Source organism: Gorilla gorilla, chromosome 3 (assembly GCF_029281585.2).
Source record: "Gorilla gorilla gorilla isolate KB3781 chromosome 3, NHGRI_mGorGor1-v2.1_pri, whole genome shotgun sequence".
Lineage (NCBI taxonomy): Eukaryota > Metazoa > Chordata > Mammalia > Primates > Hominidae > Gorilla > Gorilla gorilla.
Genome location: NC_073227.2, coordinates 115847922 through 115865192, shown reverse-complemented (window position 1 = coordinate 115865192; position 17271 = coordinate 115847922). Strand labels below are relative to the sequence as shown.

The 17271-nt window shown below is 37.4% G+C and overlaps 1 protein-coding gene across 2 annotated transcripts in view; it reads left to right on the top strand.

Moving 5' to 3' along the window:
• The first annotated feature begins 237 nt into the window (after positions 1-237).
• UNC5C (unc-5 netrin receptor C) overlaps positions 238-17271 on the top strand; it is a 391985-nt gene continuing 374951 nt past the window's right edge. For both annotated transcript variants that reach the window (XM_055385718.2, XM_055385717.2), the window contains exon 1: positions 238-592. In XM_055385718.2, the coding sequence (XP_055241693.2) occupies positions 469-592 (124 nt within the window). In that variant the 5' untranslated portion in view covers positions 238-468. The remainder of the gene's footprint in view (positions 593-17271) is intronic.

The window sequence follows — 17271 nt, the reverse complement described above, 5'->3', positions numbered from 1 at the left end:
CAAGCTTCCTCCCTCCGTTCCCTCCTCCTCCAACTCCCCCCACTTCAACCCGCACCCCCACCCCCACCCCCGGTGTCTGTGTGTGTTCCTCACAGGCGAGGGGACCCGGAGAGCAGTCCAGACTTCGGCGTGCGGCGGAGCTGCGGCTGCTCCTGCTGCTGGGGGGGAGCGGCGGAGGTGGCCGCCTTGCGCCTCCCTGGACTTCCCAAGTGGGGGCAGAGCAGTCGCTCGCGGGAGACGTCAGTTAGAAGGCATTGGGAAAGAGGGACCTTCAAACTCCTCCTCGGCGTCTCCTCTCCTCCCCCTTTTGGCCCCTGCCCTTGGAGAAAGTGGAGTGTGGCGCTTGGTTGTCGTTATTTCTTCGGACTGCTTCGCGGTGCACGGATTCAGCTTCTGCCCAGTGGGGCTTTCAGCTGTTTGCGCGTCTCTCTGTTCCACCCCCCCTCCCCCGGCACACCTCTGTCTACGATGAGGAAAGGTCTGCGGGCGACAGCGGCCCGCTGCGGACTGGGACTGGGATACTTGCTGCAAATGCTCGTGCTACCTGCCCTGGCCCTGCTCAGCGCCAGCGGCACCGGCTCCGCCGCCCAAGGTAAGGGGGTCCGCCAGGCTCCGCGGCCACCTCCCTTAGCTTCTTCCTTCCCTCCTTCCTCTCCTCCTCCCCAGTTCTCTTGACTTCCTCAATTTGCCTCGTTGCTTTCAACTGGAAACCACTCTAAATTCCACTTTCCCAACTAGTCAAGAAGCTTTGATTATTATTATTATTATTATTATTATTATTATTGTTATTATGTTTAATCTATCTTCCGAGATGGGCACGAATGGACCAGGGACGAACGGGGTGTGGACACGCAGCCGATCCGTCTCCACACGTGTGGGAGCCTGGAGTGTCTTGTGCCCTTTCAGCTCCGCACGCGCACGTTGTTGCATATTGCACACACACAGGTTTGGAAAGACTCTCGGTGCGGGTCGCTGTGTGACATACCATAGATGCACCCCGAAGTGCATGATGCGCAGAAGCTCCCCGCGCTGTGCCAAGACTGGGGTAGCAGGATCTTCACTGAGTCTCTGAGCACACTAGACCCCGAAGGGCGCTCAGCTAAGGAAATGTGTCCATTACTGTCAAGGACTCAAAAGCACCCGTCCCCCTCGCCTGCTGCTTCAGGTGCTGTGGAAATACACAGCTCACCCGAATCCGCGTACCCGGCTGGAGGCAGGCCCGGGATGTGCATGCCTCTGCACTCATACATACCCCGCTTCATGCCTGCCTCCCACCAGGGGATGTAGAAATGAAAATCCCGGAGCTCTGGGGGAACCGGCTGCTTGTTCAAACCAAATCCGAAACTCCCCGGGGTAGTCGACCAGTTTATAACTCTGACATTTTAATTTGACGCCTGTGAACTTTAACATAAGTGACCGGGGCCCTGGGCGAAGCCGGGTTGGGAAGAGTGTGGCCGGGAGTTGGGGATGGGTAAGGGAGGAGGGGAGGCTCCGGAGCTGATCGCCCGGCTCCCTTCTTGTCCGCCTAGTTTGAAGTGTTAGCAGCAGCTCCCAGCCTTCAAAGCCGGGAAAGCTGACTGGAAGGGAGCGGAGAAGAAAGAGCCAAGGCTGTCCCCTCCGGGGTCTCTTTCAGGTCACCTGGGCCCCAAAACTTCTGGCCAAGCCCAGCTCCAACTTGGGTCTCTTAGCCCACTTCAGTGGTGATAGCCGGCTCAGGCGAGGCAGCTCAGCTTTTCCTGGAAGAGGAGAGGATGAAGGAAGCTTATGCAGCATTCAGAGGCAATTCAGGGATTCTCCCTTCACTCTCGGTTACTCTTCCTTCCCAATTTGGAGAGTAAAGGGAGGCTTTACGATAGCCCCAACTCCCCAGGTGATGTTCAGACACCCTAGGGTTTCCGGACAGCATTCCCTCTGATCTTAGAGAGGCGCTGGGGGTGGGGGTGGGGGTGGGGGCGTTGGAAGTGGAGGAGAGCGCCTAGCATAGGAGTGTGGTCTGGGTGGAGAGGTAAGTGATTAGCAAGGCTTTGTGAATTAGCGATAGCTTCTTCGGGAGTAAATTTTCCTGCTGCCCTGCTAAGTGGCCCTGCTCATAAATCCTTCCTTCCCTTCTCGCCAGATGCCTCCCATCCCTGAGGTTCTGCTCTGGTTTTCTTATGCACACCTCCAGAGTTCATCTGTCTGTCTATTTAAAAAGGAATCTCCACCGAGAATCATAGCTTGTGGATTTCCTAAAATTGATAAGAAGTTCTCAGGGCGCTAGCCAAGGGTCCTTAGAGGGGGGTGTTTGGAAGCTTAAGTGAACAACCTGATGAATAGTCGTGGAATCAACCGCGCGACTCCCTGTGGAATTCGCCTGCTGTTATTGGGCACACAAAGGACTGAGCCATGGGGGTGGGTGGCGGGAGAGGGGGACGGGGCACCGTGAGAGAACTGTTTGGGAAAAAGACAAGTTAAAGTCCCCAAAGATGCCAAACAAGAGATAGGATTCCTGCTAAGAGCTTACAATAACCAAATTAAAAAGACTGGGTAGAAAAAGGATCAATAAAGATAATCAAACAGCAGATTGTAAATGGATTAATATTGAAAGAAGAAGGGAGAAGAGATTAAAAAGAAAAGATGCTTAGGATAGACTTTTTCTCTTGCACTTTTTGTAGAGTAGGCAAGTTAAAGATTGGGGACTGATTATCATCTTAAATGGAAAAATAAAATGTACTCCGTTGGGTGTATGCATTTCACTGTAGTTCTTGTCCATTTCGTTTATTTAGTTCCTTCAGTTTTTGATTAGTAAAATTTTTGTTTGAATCTTATGGTCTGTAAAATGCACTATTCCACCGCTTTTATCTTTGTTATCCTCCATGTTCCAGGGATAGCAGCTCTTCCTGTGTTGTCTGTTAGTTATCAAACGAAGGATAAAGCACCAAACTCCACTATCAGCTACTACCTTCATCACTGCAGTACAGTACCCCAGCCTGTTTATCTTGAGCCACTATTAACACTTTCCTTGCAGAATCACACATTTTATAAATGGTCTGATAGTCAGACCTCCTTTTCCTTCTTATTCTTCTTCTTTCTCCTTTCCTTGGACTATAACACTAGCCCATACCCTCAAGGTATGATTTCCTTGTGGTGATGACTTAAAGATCCAAATGAACTATTTCTTATGAATGAAAGTCCAAGAGCAATTAACATGGGAAAGTTACTTTAAGCACTTTACAATGTGGATGAGGTTTTTATTCTGCTGCTGAAGTACTGCAAAAATTAGAAGTATGTATATATCTTCAGAGATAATCAAGGAAACAACAGATATTTAAGATAACACACAGAATAGGCATTATTTGTGAGTGTACTGAGTTTTGTAACTGTGGTTTAGGCAGCAGTCATTTTCAATAGGTCCTTGGGAAATTCTCTAGGCTGTAGGCAACAACTTTCTCCTTTCTGGCTATGCCCTAATTGTTTCATTCAGGACTACTGGGAACTCCTAGCTCCAGGGAATTTGTAGTGTTTGTGACTTCCAAGAATGAAAGATTTTACTAGTAAAAGGCAGTGTGTGTGTGTGTGCGCGCGCGTGTGTGTCAGATCAGTGTGCTTCTGAATTAGGACCCTTCTGGTTTATAAATGCATTTTATCTGGGCTACACAGCATTGATATGCTGCTTATCTAGCACCAACTAGTGTTATGAGTGTTAACACCACCAAACTCAGGACAAAAAATTACTGAAGTCTCTAATTAGATTGGGATAATTCCCTATTTTCTTAATTCATAGTTTTTTTTTAAAAAAAATAACATATGTCTTCCTACAAAAGAGTAAAAATTCCTTTATGCATGTTTGCATATTGGTGTGGTACAAATAGACAGTCAACAGTGAAGACAACTAAAGTTCATTACAATTCTATCGTATACTTTTTCATTGTAGGAGTACAGAAAGTTTATGAATTCACATTAGGAATATGCAATAAGGAAAAGTAGGCTAGTTTACTTCTGTTTAGAAAAATAATTTTGTGTATTCTAGCTTAGAGAATGCTTAAAAGCTTCAAAGAATAAACTTTTCAAACACTTGCAAAGAATTAGGAATCATTAGATTATAACTGACATTTATTGACTCCCTGGACTCCTGTATTCTGGATAGTGAGGGTAAAGAGTTAAATAAGACAGGGTCCTCGAACGCCTCCTATTGTAGTTTGGAGCTGGTTGTCCTAGTCAGAATTCGTATGGATCTATTTTAAGCAACCCCCCCTAAGGACATGAACAAGGCATGAGCTCTGCTAAGCAAACCCTGTTAGCTTATTTAGAATTATTGTTGAGACTTAAACATAACTGTTCTCTAATGTATGCTAGGTTCTCCAATTAGTGCAAACAGCAAGTGTGCTCTATTAGGCCTTAACTGCGTTTAGCACTTTTCTGATTTAGGTCATGGCTTTGCAGAAGCAGCAGAGGGAGTCACTCTCAGAAGAAACATTAAAATTACAGGCTGCAACCACTTTAGGAAGATAATGGGGAAAATTGTGGGGGTTGAGATTGAGCCAGTGCTATTGCCTTGAAGTTTTAGCCTACATATTTTTTTAGTTTGACTTTTATATTTGTGGCAGTTAAAAACAAACCTGTTCACATTTCCTCACAAATTAGAAACAATGGCTTCTATGGATAGAGTATGGTATTAGAAGTAAAGTTCTTAAAACAATTATTGTGCACTCATATTGCATCCTAGACTGAATGCTATTTGCTAGAAACGGAATGTAACCAGGCAGTTTCAGCCCTACAGGAAGACAGAAGTAGAACCATGGAATTATAATTCACTTTCTTAAGTATGAAAGCGGACACAGGTATAGTACTTTCTGGATTCAGACATCCGAAGATAATAAACATAGGTGAAGCTAGGATTCTAATGTGAGTGGTGGGTGGGGGGTTCTAAAATTTCTACACAGAAGAACGTGGGAGCAGTGATTTGGCTGGAAGTTGTATGTTCTTGAAGCTAAGTTTGCATTGCAATAGCATTTTACTTAGATTTAATGCAAGTTTCATCTGGCTTTGGGGAGGCACAGGCTAAGGGCTGTTAATGGTGTATGCCCATTCTGTCAGTTAACATAGTGATTACCAATGTTTCATAATACTGCTTCCAGCACCTCCAGCTGTGTGACTATGAGCAAGATATTTAACGTTTCCGTGCCTTAGTTTCCTCATATGTAAAAATGAGGATAATATATACTACAGGTTACAATTAGAGCAGCTTTTAGCTCATAGAAAATAAGTATTATTCCTTGACTTTCAATTCTACAAACCGTTGGCAAAGAAATCTAGATGTAAAAGAAACTAAAGGTCAATGATTTTGAACTCAGAGTGATGATAGCTGCTGACACTGCTTCCCCAAAAGCAAGAAATGGAGCTGTCTGAAGAGATGCTGCAGAGTAGATCATTGTAAACTCCTGGACAGAGTACAGTTCTCTGAACAGCCTGTGGGAATCTCATTCCCTTCCACAGTCTCTTTTCTTCCCTTCTGTTCTCTCTGGGAAAATTAACCTAATATTAGTTCTAAAAAAGACATGTTAAGTCACTGCCAGTTAAGTCCTTGCAAGAAGCTCGTCCTTGACTTTCTATTTTCTCAAGGAATACTGAAAGATAACTTTTCATAAATCCATGAACACTATTACAGAAAAAAGGTACACCCCAGGATTTCTGATAAGGGTTTGGGGAAAATCAGACCTTTATGTGAATGTGGACAGTTTTTCTTTAAAAGAAAATAGACACAAGTATATACTCTAAAGAACATAATTGGTTTTCTGTTCGAACAAAATAAACATAAAAATAGGTCAACATGAAGACAAAGAAAATTCACCAGAACTTTCATTTATTCAAACTATATTTGCAATAGGAAGTTTTGTTATCCTAATTTAAAACAGCATAGATAATCTAGATGACATATATTTTGGTGAAATATTTGCATCTAACTCTTATTGTTTAATGGTTATTGCCATTCTTTGCATGTTTGGAGCAAATGTTTTCTGTCAGACTTTTGAGATAAAATAAGAGATTTGTAGGGCATTTTATATTACTTACGGTTTAGATTTTTCTCCTACAAAATTGTCATTCTGCTTCTATTATTGGTTCTGGTTCTGCACTCTTTCTTTTTTAACCTGATTTCTTAAACCTATGTATGGATGCTTCTTTGGTTTCATTTCTTACTTGGATTTGTTATTGCTTATGTATTTGTGGAGGAGGGCTACATGAATATGAGACCTTTGGTATTATTCCAGTATCTCTTAGCTCAAGGATGTTTTACTCACAGAAACTTGGTGCTGTTTTTTAATGCTACTTTGAAGTAGAGTAAGTTTGCCTTGAGCGATAATTCAAACACTAGTGTTTCCCTTTTTTCTAGTTTTAAAAACAGAAACTCAGTAATGGGATAATTTATGGTTTCTCTTATTTTAAATATTTGTTATTTTCAAACTTACAGAGATTTTAATAAAAACATTTTATAGTAATACTTTTATGAGCTAACAAGATCAGAAATAGAAAACTTTTTTTTTTATCCTGTCTACCTGTATGGAGCCACCAGAAGAATTTCTGCCTTTTCATGAAAACCCAAAACATATATCATGTTGCAGATATTTGGACTCTTTATGAACAATGTGTTTGAAAATATTGAGCTGAAATTTCAGAATTAAAAAAATAGTTTTGTGTTGAAGTTGTACTGTGGTTTTTTGTTTTGAGCATTGCTGCTCCCCAAAATGTTGCTCATATATAATGAGATTTTGAAATACACAGAAGAATGTTTCCAGATTTTATAAGTACTTAAAACATACCTCCCCTTCTACATGGAGTACATAGTTTTAAAGTTGCCATGACATTAATTAAGTTGAAGTTATAATTTAGAAAGTGAGCTCTAGCTTTGAAAGTGCCAAATATGCAGATATTTGTCCTTAGGTCAGTATAGCTTTTATTAGCAATGAGCAGTGATTCAAAAGTGCCTTGTGTGGCAAAAGTGAAATATAACATCTGAAAACCCCCATGTTTGGGGAATACCCTCTTTTAGTTAAATAACTAAACACATCTTATTGCCAACCTGGTAGTGGAATGTGAGCGTGAGGGGAGCCAGGTGAAACTTCATTATATAGATATGCCTGTTAGAGTTCTTATTTTAAATACCAGGGTTCACAATAATCATATTAACAGATGATATTGATTACTCAGATTTAACACCAGAGTTACCAGTCTTACTTATTTTAAAATGTTGTGAGGATAGGGGGTTTTATCTTCATTAATCACGTTGTCATGTGGATCCTGTGGCTAGTTTCATTTCTCAGCAATTAAGAGAGCTATAAGAATGCCTCATGTAGATGACCATGGATTATATCCTCTTCTAACTGACGATGTGAAACAACAGAAACTCCCTCAGCACACTTAACAAGTTCATTGATGCATGCTAGTATTTCTCAGTTTTAGTCAATCTCTTAATTGATTATTTAATCATGGACTGCCTGAACTCTATTCTTATTTAGTGTTTTCTCTCTTTTTATTTCTGTTCAGAAGAACCACCTTATATGTGGATATTTCTTTCCAATAAAAACAGAATAGTGCTTGTTTATTAAAATGCATCTACAGTCCAGTTGTAAGGGATATATCCATAAATAGAAATATATCCATAAATAGAAATGCAGGTTTTCTCAAAATTAAACTTAGAGTATATAACAATATAAAATATAAACATGTAGTACAGAAGTAAAGCACAGCATTTGTAGATAAAAGTGATCATTTTAAATTAATTCATAAAATACATTCTCTTAGATAATAGAAGTTTAGTGCAATCTAATGGGGTACGTGATATAAAAGTATCCACTTATAATTACAAGCAAAAGAAATTCATGTGCAGCAGTCCTCCCTTAAATGCAGGAGATACTTTCCAAGACCCCCAATGGATGCCTGAAACTACAGATGGTATGGAACTCCCATCTACACTGCTTTTTTTTCATCTGATAACCGAGATAACTACTAAGTGACTACCAGGTGGGGAGTCTATACAGCATAGGTACATTGGATGAAGGAGTGATTCATGTCTGAGAGATTTTGTCACGCTCCTCAGAGTTCCATGCAGTTTAAAACTTATGAATTGTTTATTTCTGAAATTTTCCATTTAATGTTTTTGGACCACAGTTGACCTCAGTCATTGAAACTGCAGAAAGTGAACCGCAGAGAAGCAGGGGGACTACTTTACCTTTACTGAAGGTAAAAGGAGCAATTTGGGACTCTTCTATTTTCTATGAATTTGCATATTTGTTACTTGTATTCAAATTCAATATTTTAAATAATTCTAATATCTTTTTGGAATTTCATATGGCCTTAAAAACCCTTTGAAGAACTAGATCAAAGATTATATTTTAGCCAGTGGTATTCCATAACTTTTATAGAAACTAAAAATGATAGTCAGTGAAAAGAGCACTATGTTATTATACATGATTTTTGGAGATCTGTATTATTACTAATCAAAATCAAACAAGTAACCAAATTATTACCACAACAAAAACTTTATGATTGGAAATACAAAGTAAATAATGGTAATTTCACTTTGAACTGTATGTCTATGTGAAATACATTGATATTCGAACTTCATTTTTGATTAAGGGAAAATGATATATTTTATCTCATTGAATAAAGTGTTTGGCAAATATACACATTGTAGCCGCCGAGTGGAAGTGCTCAAGTTTAGCAAGCAGCAATCTTGAAGTCATTCTAAATGAAACATTGATTATGGTGCCTGTCATTTTATTTAGCAACTTTCCTTTTTCCTTCTGGATCTCCTCTGTAAGATGATGAAAGAATAAAGCTTAAAAATGTGTTAGGGATCAAATTCAAGGATTGAAGGAGGCTCAGACATTCCCCGCCCTGCCTCCCACAGCCATCACCCACAGAGCATGCAGGGTGGTGGAAAACAGAAGCCCATTTGAGTAACTGCTCTCAGAAGCTGAGGAAAAACAGACATGTTCAAATGATTTATTTGTGCTATCCGGAATAGAGACCCTAGATCAGTATTTCATCATAATATTATTCAACAGGCCCTCTGACTTGAAACTTTTACCTAAATAGAGTCTTGATTTGCACTTATTTCAATTAACATAGCAAAAGAATTTGGGAAGTATTTAAAAGGTATAAACTTGTAAGAAGTTTGAATTTTATTGGAACTATTTGGGCAGGATGTGCTTGTTTGAGAAACCTAGATTTAAATCAATGCTATACTAGTATCCTCCAGGGGTTTTATAAAATGCTACTTCCTAAGCTACTCCGTTAAGAATTGTTGTCATTTTTATTTTTGTTTATATTTATACACACATATATAAATCTGTATAGAATTAAAATGACCACAGTGAAAAATATTATAGTTTATTTACTATTACATGGTAAAAAAAAAAAAAAAAAAAGTAGAAGGATGGCTAGGATAAGTTTTGGCAGTAAGTATGTTTTCCCGGTAGCAAGGGATAGGAGATCGTTTTATTGGATTTATTAGACGTGGTGATCACATGAAAGATACACATGCCATTTTTTATTGAATTAAATAAATATGGAAATATTTCCTGGGAGGGTGTTTCCAGGCCGATTCTTAACGAAATGAAGAATGACAAGGAGAAGACAAATATAGTTCACTAATTCCCTGTGAGCATATATGTGCTTACACAAATTGTATGTGAGTGTGTGTGTTTGTGTACCTTTTTATGTTTTAGGAGCAAGAGTTCATTTTCAAACAGACTTGGCAATATCCTCAAAAAACCAATGGAGTCTATCAAACAAATGAAAAAATCTTTTTAACTTATAAAACAAATTCATAAAGATAGTCAAGGACTAGAAACTCGGATTTAATCACTGATTTCTGAATGAAGAATTATATCTTACTTTTCTGAGAAAAGTTGCCTCGCTCTTGGCAAATTGCGAAGTCATTTCCCCAGTTTCCAAAGAGATGTTTCTGTCTCATTAGTGCAGTGGCTTATCTGATGGAAACAAGTTCTCTCCTGTCATCCAAGTGACAGAGACTAGGGGATCTCCACTTTCACTGACTTGTTTCAAAGCCGTGGAGGAGAACTGCTGTTGTTTTCCTACACGGTGGACTATAATTTGTTGACCAAAGGAGACTGTCGACTTTTATGCATGCAGTGCACGCAGGAGTAAAATCCTTTCTTCACATTTATGAACCCCTCTCTGGGTGCTCTCTGGAAGAGTCAGCATGTCCCTGGTAAGCACCCTACATGAGGTGACCTCTCATGTGGGCTGATTGAAGAAGAGGTCAGTTGTACTGTTCTTCTCTGACCAGAATAAAGTGATGGTTTGTTTCAAGCTCTTAATCAAACGGAGTTATGTTTGATTTTCTTGGACACCCTCATATGCCATATTGGTGGCTTTATTTCCAGGTTTATCCATTACTTCCATTTAAAGCTTTATTTAAATGGATGAAGATAAAGTCAATTGCGAGGAAGGAAAGGTTGTTACTAAAGAAAGAATAAACAGAATTTTATTCAGGATATAGTGATAATACGCTTCCTTACTTATATTCACTACTGTATTAAATACAGGTTAACATATAAATATTTACATAATACATCAATATATAAACATATATTGATTATTATTGTCATACATTCCCATATCACTTGGCATTTTTGAACTAGGATTTTTAAAGTGTGTAAGTAAATTCTAGGATTAAGCAAACTGTTTTGAATGTTTTCTTTCATACATATACCATTCATTGATGATGTGGGGTTTTCATAGTGAAATATGTAGTGCACTGCTAAGAACAGCAAAATAAATAATAATGCATTACAAAGTTTTCAGATTACAAGTCTAAATGCTAATGAGGGAGGTTGCCTGTTTAATGCTGAATGCAAGTTTAAAAAGAGGGTCTTAAAGATAACAGCGGACTCCAGAGTCCTTGAGTTTGTTTGCATTCAGTGACAGTCACTAAATTAGGGAAAGGAATGTTCAAACAACACACTTGAGGAAAAGTGATTTTTATAGAAAGGAGCCATTTCTGCTAATAGCCAGTAACTGCACATAACCCTGCTGACATTAAAAGTCCATTAGCTAAGCCCAGTTTCAATAGCAGCTGATGCAGTGTCAGCTAAATGTACATTGGAATTTTTTCATATAATGCAGTAATAGCAGTTCTATAATTTTTTTCCCTAAAACTACATACATTAAGTAAAACAAATGTCATCTGATAGTAGTGGCAGGGCTGCTAATAAACAGGCAGAGATTTGTGATGAAACAAAAGTAACAGTCTATATAACAAGAAGATAATAAATAGTAGTGATGGTTTTTAAAGGGAGCCTTTGAGAAAAATCATATGGAGAAGCTTAAGCTGACATTCAGAAAGAGTTGTTTCCATAGAAGCACATATTAACATGAGCTACTTTGAGAAATTCATTTAAAGTGAAGTGATTTTTTTTGCTCTTAGCTGAGTGTCTGGTTTTTCAGTGTATTTTGAAACTGTATGACACTCCCCCCACCCCAAACACTGTTATGTGTGTAAATGGGAGAGAGAGTGAGGAAATTAGAAAAGAGAGCAAGTAAAAACAGAGGAATGTGTCCTAATATTTTTAAGGTGATCACTATAATAATCCTTTTGAAAGTAGTATGATGCATTATTGCTGTCTGAAATGAAATTGAAGTTTGACACACCCATATTATCTCCCCCAAAAGAGTTGCTTATGTATACATTTTTTCATCTTTTGAATATTTTCTAATCTTTATTTCAATCATCTGAAAGACAAGAAGTTTTACCGCAAATTTACACTAGTATCCAAAGTTCATTAGTAAGTCATCTTAACATGTTCTCTAGGACAGTGTTCTGCAACTATGAAGGCATTGTGGAGACAAACGAGATTGCTTAGTAATCTAATGTGTGTTGAGAACAGGGCAGTAATTAATCAGTGGCTGTCATGCTTACACCACTATAAAGTATTACGAGAACCTCCACGCCGACCTTCCCCTCCCCTATTATCAGACCATTAGTGAAGCTCTGTACAAGTAACAACAGTGGAGCCCTGCTTAAGCATATGACCCCAATAGCTTGTGGATAAGCTTTGTGAGCATTTTCACAATGGTCACTTGAATACTCATTATACTTTCTAGTAGTCAGAATTATTTATTCAATATTCTAACCAGAGGCATCACATCTTTTATTTATTTATATTTTAAAATTAAGTCCACATTTCCTTATATGGGTTTTAAAAAAAAAAACTCTCACATAACCCATCATTTGTTGGAAAAAGAGAAAGCAAAGAAAGGAAAAGGAAAAGCTTACTCTTAACCGTAGTGGGGTGGCAGAGATTTCCCCCTATGTTAATAGATTTTCATACATGCATTTCTTAATAAAATGAAGAGGTACTCTTTGGTGTTGTTAACTGTTTTAATTCAGTTCAGGCCATTGTAAAAGCTTATTTTGAGTGATTTGGGAGCTTACATGGTCAGGGTTTAAGCAATTAAATTACTAACCAAAATCCCATTTACTAACATATTGCGTGAGGGACTTGATGAATAATCTCGTCTTTAGCATATAACTCAAACATTAATAACAGAAGGAAATATGCCTCAGTTCAAGCCATGGGCTTTGATTTTTAATTCTAAACCCATTTTATTTTTTTCAGACTCAAATATCTATTAAAAGTGACTATTTTCCATATGTTTTTCCTTTTGTATTGCATAAAACTTAATTCTATTGTGAAATGAATAAAGAACGTCATTGTATTTGGCCACACAATAAATTTACACACATCTATGAACTAGTATTATGAAACTGAATTATGTTGAAAATAACAAGATGATGCCAGACTGATTGAAATAGGACAATTATTACATTAGACTTTGGAATAGGTTTTAGAAAAAAATTACCCTGCACTGTTAATGCACTGTTACTTCCATGGATAACTTTAAAAGTGTGTTCTTTTTTTCTGTATGAATGACACTAAAAAAAAATATATTGAGTGGCTGGGCGCAATGGCTCATGCCTGTAATCCTAGCACTTTGGGAGGCCAAGGCCAGTGGATTGCCTGAAGTCAGGAGTTCAAGACCAGCCTAGCCAACCTGGCGAAATCCCATCTCTACTAAAAATACAAAAATTAGCTGGGCATGGTGGCATGCGCCTGTAGTCCCAGCTACTTGGGAAGCTGAGGCAGGAGAATCACTTGAACAGGATGCAGAGGTTGCAGTGAGCCGAGATCATGCTATTGCACTCCAGCCTGGGTGACAAGAGCGAGACTCCATCTCAAAAAAAAAAAAAAAAAAAAAAAAAAATATATATATATATATATATATATGTATATAGACTGCCAACACATTAGAGTATGGATTGATCCTTACTTGATTATTTATTATTTATGCTTATAAAACTTTTATTAAAATAGTCTTTAATAATTTTCATTTTTTAAAGTATATCATGGCTGTGTTTCCTTGAGTGAATGCTTTAAATCTCTTTTTTTCCAGCTCAATCTTTCTTTAATTGCTAGAGAATTAAAAATGTACTGGATGTGTGCATATATTTGTATGTATGTGTGCGCCCGTGTGTGCGTGTTTGGATCTGATAATTTCCTGATATAGGAAATGAATCAAATTACTTTGAAAAAAATATTAAGATGTACAACCAAATACATTCATCTGACACCTGTGCTGGCCAAATACTAATGGCAGCCTTTATCTAAGTCTCTTGGTAAAGATGAATAAATTGTGCTAAAATATGTCCTTTGCAAATTGCATACAAGTTAAAATCTTAGTTTCACTTCATATTTTCAAGGCGAAGTTTCCAATAATAGTAGTATTTACATCATAGAATTGTAATTAACAGGGTCATCAAAAGTGAAGAACTGAGAATAGCTCCTGGCACCAAATAACACTTAATGCACATTAGCAATTGTTGTTGCTGTGCCGTTTTATTCTTATCATGTAAGTCTATGCTATACAATGATTTTTCACTTGACGTTACTATGAAAATAATTAGATATAAGAATGACAAAATTGCATTCCATTAGGGTTACCATCAGGTGAAAGAATGTCATATGGACCAATAAAAGCATGTTGTCAAAGGTAAAATTCTTAAAATAAATTGGTATGTTTTAAAATCACATTTTTTTTGTACCCAGTTAGGTTATGAGATTCTGATTTTACAATAAAACTCTTTGGAAAGTCAACACACTTTTGTTCCAGTTTTATGAATAAGCAAGTTTAGGTGATTTCTTTTTTCCTGTGCCAGGTTCTGAATCTAGAATATATTTCTATAAAACTACTACTTCATAAATTTTAATGAAAAAAAATAAGTTTGGGCTTTTCTCCACTATACATTTGCTGTATTCGTAAAGACAAATATAATTAGAAAGCAGGAAGAGTAGTTAGCAAACTTTTTACCCTTTGCTAACATTTAAACTCTTTATAAAGGAACAGAAACAATTAACCTTCCTCACTATATCAGAAATTTTAACACAATGAAGTCTTTACTGATACTAGTATAAAAGCAAAAATTAATTAAACTGAAATTTCCAAGCAAGGTCAAAGTTCTACATTTGCAAGGGGACACATTATAGTGTAAGCAAAAAAGAAATTAATTAGGTACCCTACTGTTAAATATATATGTTTTGACTGACACATATTGCATTTAATAAAATATTCCTAAAATGGACTAATGAACAGACTAGCTAAACTCTATAGTTTCTAACAAACATATATGTGTTAATCATGATGTAATTAAGGAGAAGGGAATGGAAAAAATATCCAAAGATCATAGTTCTACTTGAAAATGTTTTCTAGTGTGTATTTGTAAAATGAAAGTGTACAGTTGCTTAAGTAACAACTTTATTTTGAAAAATAATATGAATAAAGAAAAAACCTTTCAGCTACAAAGAATACTCATTATTATTTGTTTTGGTTCACTGTGACATTTCTTTTATATTCTTTAAAATGTGTCATTGTAAAATTAAAACAAGACAAAACATAAAAAATTCTTATCTTCAAAATGTGTCAACTTGATAGGAAGAACATAACCCAATATATTTATAACCCAAATTAATGCAATGGTGGTTCTTTAGCAAACATAATGTAATAGATGCATTAACTAACTAAATAAACAAGGACAACTCAGTCACCACTTCAGGATGATACCCCCACAGGAAACACTTTAAGTAGGTCTATAAAACTGATTCACTTGTAATTTTCTTTGTCCGAAAATCAGGTTAACACTCTTTTATTTTTTTAGCCCAACCCTCCTCCCCAACTTCCTCAAGTGCTGTGCTGTAGGGAATGTTCCACGTTTAAAACTCTGCAGTCAACAGTATGGTTTAGTCCCTACATAATTATAAAAATGTTTTATCTTTATAGGATATTATTCCCCTCTAAAGAGTCCAACAGAAGCAACTAGAATGCTTTTAATGATTGATTAAACTGCTTATGTGGGGTTTTATGCTACCTAGAACATTGAATTTGTAGGAATTTTTTATTTGAAGATTTCCAGGGAGGAAAAAACAAAACAACAAAAAATATGAGACTATTTAGAATCCCTTCTTTCAGGCTATATCTGTGTTGTTTTCTGAAATAAAAACATGCTTCTCAAAAACTAATTTTCTGAATATTAAACTGTCTTAGGAAGTTCTATTGAATGATTACTGCCTTTTTTGTTTTTGTTTTCAAACTAACAAGAACGATGCTTATTTTGTGCCATAATATATTATTTATTTGCTATTACTTCATCGAGGATGTAGGAGAGCAATTCAGAGAGCCAAGTTATTCAAACAAATAAAGAATTAAATTATTTCCTGGAGTCCCACATAGTTACATGTTCACAAAAAATGTAAACATATTCAAACATTTGACGATGTTATATTTAATGATGTATTATTTAATGATATCACATTAAATGATAAAAATTATTTTATCTTTTAAAATATTAAATAATAATATTATTCATATTATTTTTCTTTTTTTTTTCTTTTTTTGAGACGGAGTTTTGCTCTTATTGCCCTGGCTAGAGTGCAGTGGTGCAATCTCGGCTCACTGCAACCTGTGCCTTCCGGTTTCAAGCAAGTCTGCCTCAGCCTCCTAAGTCGCTGGCATTACAGACGCCCCCCACCATGCCCAGCTAATTTTTTTTTGTATTTTTAGTAGAGACGGGGTTTTACCATGTTGGTCAGGCTGGTCTCGAACTGCTGATCTCGTGATCCACCCACCTTGGTCTCCCAAATTGCTAGGATTACAGGCGTGAGCTATCACATTATTTTTCAAAATAAAGTTGTTACTTAATGATTAAATGATGTTACCTAAATATTTTTAAAAATATGTCCATTTCTCTCAACTGGTTCACTGAAGAAGGTTCTTCCTGCTTCCTGTCCTTTCTCACTCTCCTCAAACCTCCACACTGAAGTCAGGAAAATTCTAAGAGACACCATCAGTAGAACTTTTTTTCTTAAAACCTTTTTTTTTTTTTTTTTTTTTAGCTTTACTAAACAATTACCTTTAGAATATGATCTGAACATCTTACCGTGACTGACAGGAGTATTTGTGCTACCCTCTGACTCTATTCCCTGTCATTACAATCTCCCGGACCATGAACCCTCCCAAATTTGGCACAGGCTGTTCCAGTGCAGCCCCAGTAGGTGACATCCTTTAGGGTTTTCTCACAAGCCACCTTGCTCACTTACTATCAGCTTTCGCTTAAGCTCTTTCATTTGCTATGAACAAGTGTTAATTCCTCAGATTCCCTAGTTTAGATCTTCACCCCTTCTTGCAGCAACCTTTCCCATCTCACAGGAGCACTCTTCTTTTCCCTGTGTCCCCAGTTGGTAGGCAAGCATGATGAGTACAGGAATTGATGAGTTGATTCTGGTGTCTCCAGCATGTGATACAGCTTTTGGCACACAGCCAGGATGTAATCGGGATTTTTTTTTTTTTAATGATGTTGGGTGAATGCATATTTTGTTGATGCATAAATAACGCATCTTGGAAGGACTTTGAGGACTCAGGGTGGTAAAGTTCATTGAAACTTCCCAGGTTCTCTTCATCACCCACTTTGAGAGTTACTAGACAGAGCAAGGTGAATGTGAAGTTGTAGGTGGAAATCAAGACTATCTCAGGAGTGAGTGCTTCCCATCTCTTAGATTCTAGCTAAAAGGCCAATCTCCTCACCCTCAGAGATCCATCTCTAACTTCAGACTTTCTACCCTGTGATTTGGGACTATTAACTAATGAAGAACTTGGATTCTGTTGTAGTTGAGCAAATAAACCCCAGACAATTGATGTGTAAGCATTAAGAGCATG